The sequence below is a fragment of the Falco biarmicus genome, chromosome Z (assembly GCF_023638135.1).
Source record: "Falco biarmicus isolate bFalBia1 chromosome Z, bFalBia1.pri, whole genome shotgun sequence".
Taxonomy (NCBI): Eukaryota; Metazoa; Chordata; class Aves; order Falconiformes; family Falconidae; genus Falco; species Falco biarmicus.
Window position 1 is genome coordinate 17,870,233 of NC_079311.1, and position 15,077 is coordinate 17,885,309.

Below are 15,077 nucleotides of genomic sequence, written 5' to 3' on the forward strand. Positions count from 1 at the left end.
TTTAATATGTCTGTCTAAGAGACATGTCTGGTTAGCCAAACCTGGGGACACATTGTCTCAACAACATGTATTTGAAGAAGTGGTGTCTTACCTAGATTCTGAGCTGCCCTTAACAATGAATTTTTTTGCTATTTCTGCAATGGGACTTACCCAAATATAGGCAAGGGAGATGATTTTGCATTGCAATTTCTTGAGCACGTAAATGTTTCTTAACAGTGATGGGATAATAGGTACCACCTTTGACAGTTGCATCATTAGCCACAATCAAGCATTCCACCCTAAAAATAAAACAAGTTTATGAGAGAGAAAAATATTTTAATGAGGAAGTATATTTGTTGGTTAAGAACTGCAACATGCTCAAAAACAGCCCTCCTCACCTGCATTCTCTCAAATGCACATTGTAACAGCAGTTTCAGCACTATGATGTTGTTTCACAGTCCTTTACCTCCCTAAAATAATGCTGTATAGCATCATACTTAATTTCAGCAATATTCCTTGAGGTACGCTTAGTGAGCAAAACTAATTCTTAGCCTGGAATACCACCCTATTTTTTGAAAATCGCCTTAGTGATGCACTAATCTCTTCCGTTCATTGGACACCAGAAACTCTGAAGTGTGTTCTGCTTTAATATGGGCTACACTAACTAGAAGAAAAAAAAATCACTTCCTTTTAGCTAAGACTGAACACATTAAGATACCAACTTTGTTGATTTTTGGGTGTCAAGACACAAAACACTAAAAATGCTAATAGCTTAATACTGCAAACTGAACAAAATTATACCTTCTTCCTTTTCATATCATCAATAATGTAGATCACTGCTATCTCTCACCCAGATACTCGTCCAATGCCTGTGATAATGCCTCCTGCCGGCACCTCTTCATTACCATACAACTGGTAACCCGCAAACTGGGAGAACTCCAAGAACGGAGACCTGAATAACAACAAATATAACACATTTTTTAAAATTAATTGGTCATATTTGCCATTGAATCTCACTTAAAAGGTTACATTTCTAAAAATTAGGTGTTTTTTTTAAAAGATGAGATGAGTATTTCAAGGAATCCTTCTGTAAAATTTCAGCTTGTTATTTGCCAGCATTTATGGAATCTAAAAAGAAAACAAGCCTGTTACAGTGCAACAGAAAAGAAAGTACCTACCCAGGATCGATAAGCCTGTCAATTCTCTCTCTAGGTAACAGCTTTCCTCTTGATGTGTGAAGCTTACGTGCTTTTTCTCCACCTCCTGTGATACAATAGTAAACTGTTAGATTTACTGTGGACACAGATAGATAAATCACCACTCACATTAAAACTTAGAAAGGAAGCACTGATGAATTTCCAGTTTTTTGAAGTACCAGCCTTAACAATGCATTTAATAAATAATCATTTCCACTTCAAACAGATTTAAGTTATTTATAAAAATGCTTGTCTTTCAGAATCTACTCTATTTCCCCTCTCATTTTTTATAGTTAGTCTTGAGGTAAAGATTTTAATAAACATAACTGTCTGAAACTTTTCCCCACAGCTTGGCAATGAACAGAAAGGCTGAAAAGAGAAACACAAAGACAAAAGCATGGCACTAAGAACTATAAAAAATACTACTCCCAAAATTGCTTCAAATTAGCTGCGCTGAATCCAGTCTTGAAAGACCAAACACCATGTGGATTCATTTCCTTACATTACTCCAAAACTGTAAACAGAGTTCAGACACACACCATTTAATATCAGGTTTATCTTTGCTTCATTTCAGCCCTTTACTTGAGGTCATGCTAAATCATATCTTTTGCTCTCGAGCTTCGTGTCATTCAATATTTAAGATTTGTTGACACATCGCAGCCTCTTTATAATAGCTTACACAAACATTGTCTCTCTATGTAGACAGATAGCTGATCCACCTCATCACTCTAAAATTGTCTCCCCCATCCAAAATAAAGAAGGTCCTATTTTGCTAACACTTCTCCCGAGACTTCCAGACTCCTTTGTCAGCTAAGCATCACTGAAAACAGAGCTTTTAAGCCTCCCCTTCAAGCCCTTTCTCTCACCTCCTTCCTTGGTCACTATGCACATAATTTCCTACCTGTTAGGCAAGCCACAAAGCCGACAATTTATTTCTGATTCCTGTTAATTAGGTCTGTATATCCAGCCTAAGCCTAGATCTTGTAAACTCTTTCTGTACAAGCTTCTTAAGATACAACCTCTCATATCCACCCACAGAGCTTTCATCCGATTTCTGAAGACCCTAGCTTCATAATTATTACATTTTCTCTGACCTCCTTTCTCATTTACACCCAAAGTAATGCTGCAAAAATAATTTTTCATCCTGTGACTTTAATTATCTCTGTGAACTCCCCCTCTTCACAACCTAATCAGAAATGCCTGCCTTCCAGGCCCTGTAGCCATACTATTGAACATTTCTCTTCAAAGATCAAGATGTTTGCCTCCATTCTATAGACTGTGAGCAGCAGCATCGCTGACGATGAAACAAACTTGGAGGCATTTAATTTTAAATCCCTACTTTAATTTCTCTTTTACAGTAATGTCTATAAAAACTTCACTGTGACTGCTGATATGCTATGACTGCTGCCAGTCAGAGACTAAGAGTATCTCAGTTGTTTCTTGTACTTGCTATCAGAAATTCATCTGTTATAATTTATCACAGCCTGTAAATTCTGTGGGGCAAGGACCATCTTCCTGTTGCACAGCTGGGGATTACCTAGCAGAATGAGACAGGGGTTCACAGAAGCCCTACCCACTGAAGTAACAGATAAAGAATGAAATATTCATTACAAAGGCCTCAAGCAAAACCATGTCCTCTAAAAGACAGGTCCTAGAAAGAAAAAAGATGTTGCAATTATCCTTCAAAAGTTTTCAGTATGAGTACCTAATTCTTCTCGAACACTGAAGTGAGAGGCAAAGCAATCTCAATTGATGCCTCTCAAAATGGTGTATTTAGAGCTCCCTGAGATGGAGGAAAGATGACAGCCATGTTCTTGTCCTGTTACCATGTAACAAGCAAGAACAGGAAAATGTGCAGCAGTGAAGAAGGCTATGACCATCAGTTCATGAACCAGGCAGGAAATTGCTGAACAGTCTCTACACCCACAGAAGACACAGGTAGCCCATGGGCTCCAGCATTTCCTCAGGAAATCCTGGAGCTTTGTTTCACACGAAGAAAGAAAAATACTGAGCACAAAATCTTAACTGTGCTCCATTCCAAAGCTGTAAAAGAAACTGCATTATGTAAGGAACAGTATATGACAAGACAAAGAGCATCATGATGGACACAAGAAAGGGAGAATTAAAGTTGCATGCTCAACCTCTGGCAGTACAGTTAAGCATTTATAAACAATTTTCATTTTATCATCCCCATTAATTATAGTCAACTGTAATTAATTCAGCTAGTCTTACAAGTCAAGAAGATGAAACACAGATTTCAGTCTTTTAAATTATTACAGACTTACTTTTGTTTGCCAGCAGAACTACAGCTAGGGTCTTTGAAACCCTCTTCGCATGTACCACTTAAACAGCAGCGCACTTGCCAGACCAATTTGTTATAAAAGCTGGCAGCAGTGGATGAAGCAAGGAAGCAGGTGAAGTAAAAGGTGTATCAGTAGAAGCCTTTTATTAATTATCCTATCTATTCTAAAAAAAAATAATATTTGCCATTAGAAAGGTACATTCCATTGATTACTAAGATCTTAACTGATTAAAAATTAACCAACTTTTAATATCCATTTTTCACTATCTTTTTGCCTTTCTGGCAATGAAAATTAATGGCAATTAAATTAATTTTCTGTTTGACTAAATCAGCCTATTCAACTGGCAAACAAAAAAATGTTAAACACACTAGATACTGTGGAAAAAAAGTGCTAAATGGTACAGGCATTTTTCTTAGCTAGCCTGAGTTACTTAAAAATACACCCTAAATTTTGAACCAAGTTAGTTTGGACGTAAACCTTTCAAGATTTTCAATAGACAGAAGATGGTAAATCTAGATTTAAACAGAGGACCTAAAATTTCAGTATGACTTATATAATCCTGCAAGTACATCATATCTAAATGAACTTAACATACAGTTCATTAATAGGTGAAAAAAACCCAAAGAGCAAAACTGGGTTTTGGATCAAATTATACAAGTGTTCTAAAAGCTAGACTACCATACTTACCTAATTTGATTCTTTCTGCTTGCACCTGGAGTTCAGTCACCAGTGCTTTCATTCGTTCATAGTTTTCCTAAGTGGGGAACAAAAAAGCATTTTAAGTTTACCCAAGAGTGACAGTATTATTTTTTAATAACCAAACACAAAATGTACAAGATTAATTTCTCTTTCAAACTTCGTTTTACCTTATTAAATACTGGCTCTGTACTGTCTTTAAAGTAGTAACACTCCTACCGGTGTACTGGCTTCCCACAAGCACCCTTAGCATTTAATAAACGTGCTTCACAAGAACTCTGAGCGCATTAGGATTATTAAATTTGGAACTAGTCTTTTACATACAAAAACAGGATTAGTCATTACAGAGTTTAAGTTCTGTTTTTCAGGTTTTGCTATTTTTTCATTTGCTTTTTTAATCTAATTCTGTAAAAAAATGTCAAGTGGATTCAAATTAAGTGCTGCTATATCTCTTGTACCAAAAGATGAATGACCTAGGTCAAACAGAATTTGGTAAATACTTTTTTCATTCCTGTGGTTTCAGTAGAATACAAAGATAAAACTTAAGTAGAACATAAAGATTTAAAAAGCTTTTAAAAGAAGTCTGGTCTTCTTGTCAATATCCCTCTTAGAAAAACAAAGACTGTAGTTTTGACTATTAATGATCAGTGCTGAACTCACCATTTCTATCAGAATTATTCCAAACTCTGTGTGCTCATTACAACAGTTTTTTACCATTTCTTAGGAATTAAAAGGTATTAGTCAGGCTTAAGTTTTTTTTCAGACATATTGAGCTATGTTACCTCTTAAAAAAGTGTAAGTGTATTAAAAGAACATAACTGCTGCATAAAAAAGTTACACTGCCTTGTCTAATTCTCATTTAGAAGATGTTAGTCTACTGTGACAGAAAAAAAAAATAATGTGGTGGTTCTTTAGATTTGGACTTAACACTCAGAATTAAGGTTTTCCCTAGAAGCAACAAGTGTTGCAGTGAAATTTGTTCAGCTCTTCATCACTGAAAGGCATCCTTTGTAATTGCTACAAATAGATTAAAAATACTCTATTGAAAGGTTAAAATTTATCAGGTGAAAACAAGCCTAAGCAATATTATCAGCTCCTATAGACAGATAATACATAAGGTCAGCATTTAGAGGTTGTCCAGCAACATCAAGGTGAGGTACTATAACACTGAAGTCCAGCTCTTGTGCCTCTGCTGGCTCTGGGGAAGGACTCGCCATGCACTATCAAAGTGCTACCTGCGATATGGCTCACAGCCTGCACTTGTGCAAATTTTGTACCACCCAATCACTAGGCAACACCTCACCCATCTCAAGATACCAGCTTCAGTTAACATAATCTTTCTGATGCATGGTGCCACCCTGCAGCCCCCCCTGACTACGGAGGACATGGGAGGCCACCAGACTTCTGCATCTCCTCCCTCCCTTGCAAGGCTCTATCAGTATGCCCACCAGATTATTCCCCTTTCAGTCTATCTCTTTTGATGCTTTAATCGTCCCTCTCCCTGCCCCACCCACAGCACAGCTCCAACACCTACCTCTACAACTGTTCTTCCTCCTAACCTGGGAAATCACACTGCAATATCCCAACTGTGCAGTTTTACCACTGTCACAGCATCCCCAAACCAAGAAACAAGGAAGCTGCGCCTTGGTGATTTCGCTCTGCGGCTCCTAGGAGACGCTATGGACAGTAAGTGCAGCCACACACAGCAACTGCGCTCACACAACACGTGCAGCACTGAAGAAAACAAAACCTGCTTTTAATCCTTTCCAAAAGACTGCTCACAAGTTAACTTTTTTCCCCGTGAAAAATCTGTAAACCGGCCATTGTAATTCCATACTTTTAAAATATGCAGTTGTTGTAACAACCAGTTTTATTGTACGTGTGTGTTCAGCTTGGCTTATTTTGCAGTGTTACACATAAAATATTCTCGTTTCTCCTTGTTCAGTCTGCCTGTTTTTTCTAAATACACTCCCCTTTTGCACAAAGTACTGAGCTTAAAAACTCACTTTTAATATAGGGGGGAAAAGTAGCTAAAAATCGTAGAGGAAATTAAAAGGGGAAAAACAATCACAATCATAGGCTTGCTTATTAGACTCTGAATTAACAACTCACTGTAGCTACTCTAGCTACCCTACGTGAAAAACTGTGAAAGGACTTCTAAGATAATCTATTAAAAAATATTGCATTCAAACATTTGAGTTACTTAAATTCACTTAATTCCTTATCTTTCACACCTTTAACCAGAACACATCATCATTATACTTTACAAAGAAAAAGGTGCCTTGAAACCTTACTGTAGGTTTTGAATACACATAGAAAAGGCTCCTCTCAGAACCAAACATACTAATTCTACAACATATTTGTGGGCTTTTTGTTAATTAATGGCACAAAGGCTAGCGAAGTGACACAAGTCCTCATTGGAAACTGGCCCTTGCACCAGTAAGTTCTATAAAATTCCACTGCTAATATGAGGGCTTCTGTGCAAAATCAAGAGGCAAACCCTACAGATTAATCCGACAGTTACCGCATGAGCTAACTGAATTACTGCTACCCAAGCAAAGTGGCTGTAAGAGCTAACCCTTGCAATCTTTCCACAGGTTTTCCCTTAATTTCCAGAATTTAGACTCACCCATTTTTAAATTACATTTTCACCTGTCTGCTTTGAGACATTTACATTATGAAGGCCAGCCTGCCTAGCTGAATTCACAGCCAGAAAGGCAAACATTAGCTAAAGAAGGCAAGACCTTTATCACGTATCATTACGCCTTCTTGTGTTTGCATTGTTCTTCTCTGTATTACTTCTATTCAGGTGGTTAAGTGCTTCACAGCAGGGACCTCAGCTCTTCATGTTTGTAAAGCAGTACATGTGTTTACAGTGCTCTATAAATTATTTCTACCAGATACTAACGCTATTAGCAATTTACCAGGCTTTGTTTTTGAGATCAAAAGGTACGAACACACAAATGCAAATCTAGCGACAGCTCAGCTGAGTAAACACATTTATTAAAATACTAATCTTTGGGTTTTTTGGTATGCAAAATATGAAAAAAAATACATGTACACACATCCTCATATACACAAGCTTTGCGTATACACATAGTTGTTACTTCACTTGCTGTTCGGTATTTTACTTGGAACAAATTTGAAGACAAATTCATGCCCTCCTACCAGTTTTGATCCACACCCAAAACTACGTTTTTCTCAGCCTAACTATAAACACTATTTTTATCTCGAATATGATGTTAATAACACTCCAACAAAATTGAAACAATTAACACCAGATACAAGTGCTGTTCTCTTCATAAAGACTATCTCCCTTCCTCTTTCTCAAAGGATGACTTTTTTCTGCTGGTATCCTATGCTCTGGAGGCATGCCCGTGACTTTGTAGAACTATTCCACCTGACTTTAACTCAGGACTCAATCTGCAAACACAAGAGAATTTACAGCTTTGAAATCGTCAAGACACCACCTAAACCCGCCTACAGACTCCCCGTCTCTGCTCTTCATACCACGGTATCGATCAGCCCTTCGGCACCGAAACTGCAGTGAGAACTGCTATTTTGTTTGGGTTTTTTTTTGTTTTTTTTTTTTTTTTTAGAAAAAGCGTAAAAAAATCTGTGATGAGGCAGACCATGGTACAAGCCCACGTTCTTTCCATGGTACCTCCAGGCTCAGCCCGAACGAGGCCGGGGAGGCGGCCCTCGGGCCGGACGAAGGCGGGGAGCGGCACGGCGGGCGCGCAGGGCGGCCTCGGGCGGCCTCACCCGCGTACCGAACGGCCACCGCAGCACCAGCTATGAAATGGCCACCGCTGCACCCTCACTCCGAGCCCACGCCCCCCCCGCCTCTGTCCGCCCGCGGACGGTCCCGGGCCGGGGCACACCCCCACCTCCCGCAGCCCGGGGCCGCCCCTCCACCGCCAAGGCGCGGAAGGGAGGGTCGGCACCGGCAGCGCCGCGGGCCGCTCCCAGCCCGGCCGCCGTGGGCTGGCGCAGGCAAAGCCCCGCCGTGGCTTGGCGAGAGGGCTGTGCGCCGCCCGCCCGCCCCCAGCGCTCGGCACCGTTGCCCGCCCCTGGCCCCCGCCGCAGGGGGAGGCGGTGTTCGGCCGCCGCCGGCCTCCCCTCCGCGGCCTAGCGGGCGCAGGGGCCCGGCCTGTACCTGGTAGAGCGCGGAGCCCGCGTCGGGGTGCGAACCCACCGCCGCCACGGCCTCGCCGCGGTAGGCACGGGCGGGCGGGGCAGCGGCCGCCCAGCGCGGTAGCCGCCGGCGACCCAGCAGCCGCCAGGGGCCCAGCAGCAGCATGGCGGCCGAGCCGAGCCGAGCCGGCCGTGCCAGGCCCGCGGCCGCCGCCACTCCCCCCGCCGCAGCCAATGGGCAGAGCGGGGCCCCGCGGCCGGGCCGGGCCGAGCCGCCCGCAGCCGCGCAGGGCCGTCCCGTCCCGTCCCGCCGCGGCTTTGGGACTGAAGCCGCGAAAGGCCGAAGCGCCTTTCCCCTGGCGGGTCGGCGTCAGCGCAGCACGGCTGCGTGCGCCACCCGGCCGCCGTGCCCCGGAGCAGGCCCGCCGGCAGCGCTCCCAGAAACAGGCCTGCTTGCACCTTCGCGTCTCGGGCAGGACGGGCCCGCCCGACCCGGACACCCCCCCGCCGTTCCTCGCCGTAGAGCTGCTAAAACGCTACAGCAACAGTGGCAGATTTTTAATACTGTTTCTTTAAACCCTAACTTGTGTGCGCGAGTTGTTTCCCCGTTGGCAAGCCTTGCGGTGTTCCAGCATTCCAGCCTGGGTTTTAAACAAGGCTGTAGCATTTACAGAGGGAGAACACGGGGAAGTCTGACACCAAGTACAGCAAGTCTCCTCTAAAACACAACCACGCAAACCACGATGACAAAGCCTGCTCTGTGCACTCGGTCTGTGCCACCTGCACCAGCGGGCCGGTATCCCAGTGCTACGGCCAGTCCATTCAGCCTACACCTTCATGAACTTACCATACAGCCTACGAGCATTTGAAAACTGTAACATTTCCAAGAAACTGAAAACCCACAGGTAATATAAAATAATTTATTCACATAATTTACATACAGCAGTATGGCTACTTCCTTTATATGCAATGATACAAGGTGTCAAGACAGCCCTAAGCAAAGCAATCTTACACCACATTTTTGTAGAAATGCTGAAGTAATACGCACTGAGATTTTACCAATCTTTTCTTACATCCTTCACCATTATAAAACTTTCATACATAAAACACAACACAAAGTTGTCTTATTTCTACGCAAATTAAACTTGTTCTTTAAAAAAAAACAACAGCAAACCACTAACAAAGTGCATGCGATTTACTGCAGGGAAAAAAATGTGTAGCCCCAATTAACAAGGTAGATAAGGCACCTACAATCTTAGTAACGAAATAGTTGTTCTGGCTTTTTTCCCCCCTTGTAATACAAATGCAAGCTAAAATGTACCCAACTAAATACAGAATGGTTATCACCTCAGAAAGTACTTAGGGCAATTATTTTATAGACTCCCCAAACATCTATTTTTAGGCTCTATCAGTGCAAGTGATTTAAACATGCCACATGGATCAGGAACTAAACACCGGCACATATAAAATAATATCTACAAGATATATATAACACATGGAGTTTTATGTACAGATTAATCCATTTCCTCATGTTTACAGTTAAGACAACACTGAGATCAACATTTCAAGTTAAATAGATTAGGCAAAGCGTAAGTATACTGTCTGAACAGAAACTGTTGGTGGTAGTGGGGTTTTGGTTTGGTTTGCGAGGTTTTTTTGGGTGTGTGTGGCGGTGACAGTATGCTTTCAAGTAAGTTACCTTACACTGGGACTGTTGGTCCCTTTTGCGCCACCTCAAAAAGATGCTGACAAAATTTTAAAGGTTCCTTCAGAAGCCTCATCAACAACTTGAAAAAGACATTCTCAAACCTCATGAAGTACTTCAGAATTGGTAACTAGATAGTTACATGAAAAGATTTCCCAGTAAATGACTCTCTAGACCAAAGACAGGTGTCTCGAGAGCATAACAATACCATTTACACATTGGTTTCACTTTTATAATAAATAATTTGTTTTCCAAAAGTACCTGCAGGTATTAAGAAACAGGAGAAAAATTTAGACTACTTAAATCTACACACTCATTTTTGTGTAAGAAGGAGTTTCAGAATAAATATTGAATCTTTCAGTTACCACCTGACTTTGAGACTGCATGAACATTGTTACCTCATCAAGACAACCTCCTTGATGAGGCAAGTAAAAAAATCAGACTCATATCTAAAGCTACAACATCACTGTATGGCAAGTTACAGTACAAGAAGACATGCAACATGAGGAAAACTATTCAAATTTAACTGCTTCAAAGCAGCAAACCCCCAAAGCAACCACATTGTATAGTCATGGTTTAAATCCAGTCTGTTTGTTCTACCTTGCACAAGGGAAGCCAAGGCAGTCAGCAAATATACAAACACCTACATGTAAAACTAAGGAAGAGAATTTTTTTTTCTCCTTTTTTCAAATTTAGAAGGGAGTTGGCATTTATACTAGAAACCATTAACCTCTTCCTCCCACTCCAACAGAACAGTTGCAAAGATTAACATTGTATAGCATCTTTTAGTAAATGGTGTTTTTCTGGTTGCTCTCAATATATTTTTAAGGAACTAAACCTGTTTGGCTTTTCAGCTTAGGATCTTTTAATTCATGTTTAAAAACTCTTACAAAAATATGTATTTTGGAGATGCTAACAAAAATATCTGCAGTGCTGAACATATGTATGTATTTACTACACTACTTCCAGTATTTGCATCCTGATCTAGAAAGATTACACTATACATAATAGGTTCATTCCTCCTTCTAACATACTGACATACCATACTTCACAAAAAGAAGTAAAGAACTTGTATAGACAGTATCACAAGCTTTAGCATTAAAATTCAAAAGGATACTTGTCACAAGATTAAGCATATTTTCATTGCACTTTTCTGGAAGATAGTCATGCACCCATTATGAAGCATCTAAACAAGTGAAACTGTAAGCCACCAGCCACTAGTCTGGTTCAATGATATCAGTATAATGGTTTAGATTATGTCAAATTTTGAAAGTATCCAGGTTGCTTTAGAAGCAATCCATTTCATCTTTATGAAATTTGTTAACAGCAGCTTGGCTGACAGTAAGTGTGGCATAATGAACATCAGAACAAATCAGAACTTTTAAAAAATACTCTTCTTGTTGCATTATACTCTTAGATCCCAGGTTTTTATAAAGCAAATTTGCTATTCTGAATCATCCACTTCCATAAAAATGTCACTGAAAAAATACTCAGAGATTCTGGTTGGCTCTTCCTCCTTCTCTTGATCTTTAGCACCAGGGGGTGGCTTCTCAGATGGCTTGTTACTTGGAACCTAACAGAAAAAGAAAAGTCTGCTCTTAACAGTCTTAATCTGTTTTTGTGTGTGTGTATATATATGAACTTGCACTTCCAATTTAGACAGGAATTTTAGACAAACAATTAAAGAGTTTGCTGAAAATGGGAAACAAGTAGATGTATGTACAGAGAAAAAACAGCTTAGTTCCCTTTTAAGTTTCCTAGACATGCACAAATCAGAATTTATCACTGGAGCAGGTACCCCTCCCAAAACATGAACTCTACGTGCCCACCCACCTACCCACTCCTGAAACAACTAAAGCACTGTTCTTTACCTCTCAAAAATGCAAGGGCGTTCAAAAATAAAACACATACCATAACTGCAGCATCAGCAGCTACATTCTCATACTCCACAGATGATGTGCTTGTAGAGGGAAGGGAGGAAGATTCCCTATCATCCTTAGTGGATGGAGTGGGCTTCTTTAGACTTAGCTTTGGAGTCACAATCCGAGGTTTTTGCATCTTTCCTTTATTACGTCTGGTATCTTCTATAGATTCAGAACTACTTTTTTTGCAAATTAAAGATAAAAATCCCAACGGTTTTCGTCCACCCCTGTTTAATACAAATACAGTCAGGGTGTCATAGGATTGTTCCATAAAAGATGTAAGTAGCCTTACAGAAGTCCAATTCATTACACAGGAAACAAACACACATCTCCGAGATCTACGAAAATGCTAAGAAAAAAAACCAAAAAGTCATTCTGAGAAAGACTTTTGTATTATGAAAATTCTGGCACAAGGGTTTTTCTGAAGGGTTAGACAGACTTTTGACAACTTTCAACACTGAGAACAGGAACCTACTATTTGCTACTAAATCCGAGCCTGTAACAAGGTACCAGATCTTCAGAAAGAGATTCAAAGAGGAACGGAGGCATACTGCTAAAGAACAAACTGAAAAGAGCATTCTTCATGTAATCAATGGAAAGAGAAACCTGACTCCCAGGGATGGGGTCACAGCAGACTATCTTGAACACCAGAAAGACAACTATCTGCTGCAGGATTGCAGCCTATTAACGGCATCGTACCTAGTACAGTGAACTTGCAGAAGTCACAGTGATGGGGGGGTATACAGAATATCAACTTTTCATGTTGTTAAAGAGTTTACAACTTAGAAAGTAAACTTTAAGACAAGGATTTTGATGTTAATGCATCATTACCCAGTTGCTGTGGATGGCCCCGGTACAGATAACCTGTTCTAGTACTCACACAAGCACAACAAAAGAGTAGATGACAGGATCAGAAAAGACCAGTGGAGCACCACAATGGGAATCAGTGAATGCAAGAGCAATAGAAAGCAGGAACTCAACCACTTAAATAAACTTTATAGAAAGGTGTATTAAAAAATAATCAATAGTCAGATGGATAGATAAGAGGATTATCCTCTGAGCTGTCAAGATTGAAACTCCTTTTGGGAAATGACACATATGAAGGCAGTCCTAAAAATCCAGTGTGCTGAGTACTATACCAGTAATAAATCTTATGGACAGAAGGACAAAAATCAAAGCAAGTGGATGGGCATATATATCACAATATTAGACTGAGCTAAGGAAAACAACAATTATCCTAAATCTGTGAGGCAGACATCCACTGGCTATGATACAAAGAGGCATCAATGTCTAAATAAACATAACATACGTCAGCAGTGTCCCTTGGTCTATCTGCTCATTTAATGGACAAAATAATTCAAATTTCAAAGCTGACAGGTTGATCCTTCCCAATCTGCTGAAAAGCATAGACACTGTAACCCTTGGCCATGTAGGTCACAAACAATGGTACTGCCCTTTTGTAAGACTAAGTGGAAAAAGGATATAAAACCCTCAATACGGACAAGAGGTCTTTTTTTACGAAAAGGCTGACAAAACATTATTGCATAAATACCTGACTAACGGAGTTTTTGAAGATGATGCTAGGCTTCCAGTATGTTCCAACTGTCCAGATTCATACATATCCCCCTGCTTTCCTTGTCCACTTGCATCTGCTTTACTGTTAGAGGTTAATCTAGACATCACCTCCTCTTCCTGTTTGGATGCCGAATTCTCAAGTGGTGCTTCCCCTAAGTTCTCCAAAGTCTCAGGCTGGCTTCTCTCAGGCAGTTGTGACATAGATTCAGACACCAACATAGAGGTAAGTACTTTTTCCTTTGCTGAAGCCTCTGCTTTTTGAAAAGGATTCCCTGTAAAAGCAGTTGGGAGTCATTCAAAGATTTTAGTTAACTTCAGTGATTACAAAACAGCCCAAAAAACATGTGTGATGTTAAGATGGCTTGCACCGTTACAAAAGAAGGGCTGAGTTTTTATTGAGTTTTTTTTGTCATTTTATTTTTTTTGAAGTCACGACTAAGAATTAAAACTTCATGGTCTACTTTAAAAGTCTGTAAGATCTTACAGATGTTATGGGGGAAAGCTGGAAAAGCTGGTAGAAATGTGGTTTTACAGCACTTCCCCCTCCCCATGCTGCCCCTCAACAACTTAGTCAAGTCATCTGGCTGTTTCAGCTTCTACAATTTCCCTTTGAAGTCTTTTGCAGGGCCAAAAAGTAGTTTTCCAAACCCTTCACAGGCTCAGATCATTGAAGATTGCATTGTCAGCAATTCTGCCTTCCCTCTGATCCTTCAGAAGCAGATTAAGCTTTCAAGCAATTACACTGTGCATGTATTTTTTTTTTTAAGGTAAATACAAAATAAGATAAAAATAAATGATTTCGACATAGTATGGTTAAAACACCATTTAATACCTCTGGTAATTAGCACTCTCCAACAGGTAGACATATTTGCTTAAGAGAAAAAGTTACATTTTTTCCAAAACACCTACCAAATTTCACAAATAGACTAGCTACAGTAATGGTTTTAGAACCACTATTAAATTAACAGCCAGTTACATAATCCAACATAGCAGAAGGCAAGAAATGGTGGTATTAGGGTATTACTGGGAAAACGTGTTTCTACTTTTATGTTAGACAGCCTCAGACAGGACTATTTCACACAACAACCACTATTAAACTGCAATGTACTAAGCATTTACATCCAATATACTTTGTTTTACAAATTTAAGTTTACCTACCTGAAACTATCATTGGAGCATTTGTTGATGTAATTGAATAACCCTGTATTTTAAAAAGAAAAACCGAAGTTGTTTTCTCTATTTCTCTCAATATAGAAGACACAATGAAAGTTGATAAGAAGTCAAATCACATGTTTACATTTCTAAACAGGAGCGATACAGAAGACTACTTTTTCAGTACAGTATCATTCATCACTTAACTCATTTCCTGAGCAGGCTTTTGAAGGTGTTCTTATGATAAATTACCCAAGACAAGGATGTCAAGATAACAGATCAAAGAAGGAAGAGGACTGTTATCCAGTCCTTCCTAGAAAAGCTCTTTGAATCATGTCGGGAATTACCACCTATTCCCTCATCTGCCATTCACCTCCCCTCAGCCCAGACACACCACACAATCTTAGCCTAC

The 15,077-nt window shown here is 40.2% G+C and overlaps 2 protein-coding genes across 6 annotated transcripts in view; both read right to left on the reverse strand.

Moving 5' to 3' along the window:
* The window catches only part of MCCC2 (methylcrotonyl-CoA carboxylase subunit 2), a 37,241-nt gene extending 28,562 nt beyond the window's left edge, over positions 1-8,679 (reverse strand). The window contains exons 1-5 of the mRNA XM_056324857.1: positions 8,334-8,679; positions 4,166-4,232; positions 1,158-1,242; positions 830-931; positions 151-278 (exon numbers count right to left, since the gene is read on the reverse strand). Coding sequence (XP_056180832.1) covers positions 151-278; positions 830-931; positions 1,158-1,242; positions 4,166-4,232; positions 8,334-8,477 — 526 coding nt within the window. The 5' untranslated portion in view covers positions 8,478-8,679. The remainder of the gene's footprint in view (positions 1-150; positions 279-829; positions 932-1,157; positions 1,243-4,165; positions 4,233-8,333) is intronic.
* Positions 8,680-9,217: 538 nt separating this feature from the next.
* The window catches only part of BDP1 (B double prime 1, subunit of RNA polymerase III transcription initiation factor IIIB), a 55,121-nt gene continuing 49,261 nt past the window's right edge, over positions 9,218-15,077 (reverse strand). For all 5 annotated transcript variants that reach the window (XM_056324849.1, XM_056324851.1, XM_056324848.1 and 2 more), the window contains exons 39-42: positions 14,672-14,714; positions 13,491-13,785; positions 11,928-12,165; positions 9,218-11,589 (exon numbers count right to left, since the gene is read on the reverse strand). In XM_056324849.1, the coding sequence (XP_056180824.1) occupies positions 11,461-11,589; positions 11,928-12,165; positions 13,491-13,785; positions 14,672-14,714 (705 nt within the window). In that variant the 3' untranslated portion in view covers positions 9,218-11,460. The remainder of the gene's footprint in view (positions 11,590-11,927; positions 12,166-13,490; positions 13,786-14,671; positions 14,715-15,077) is intronic.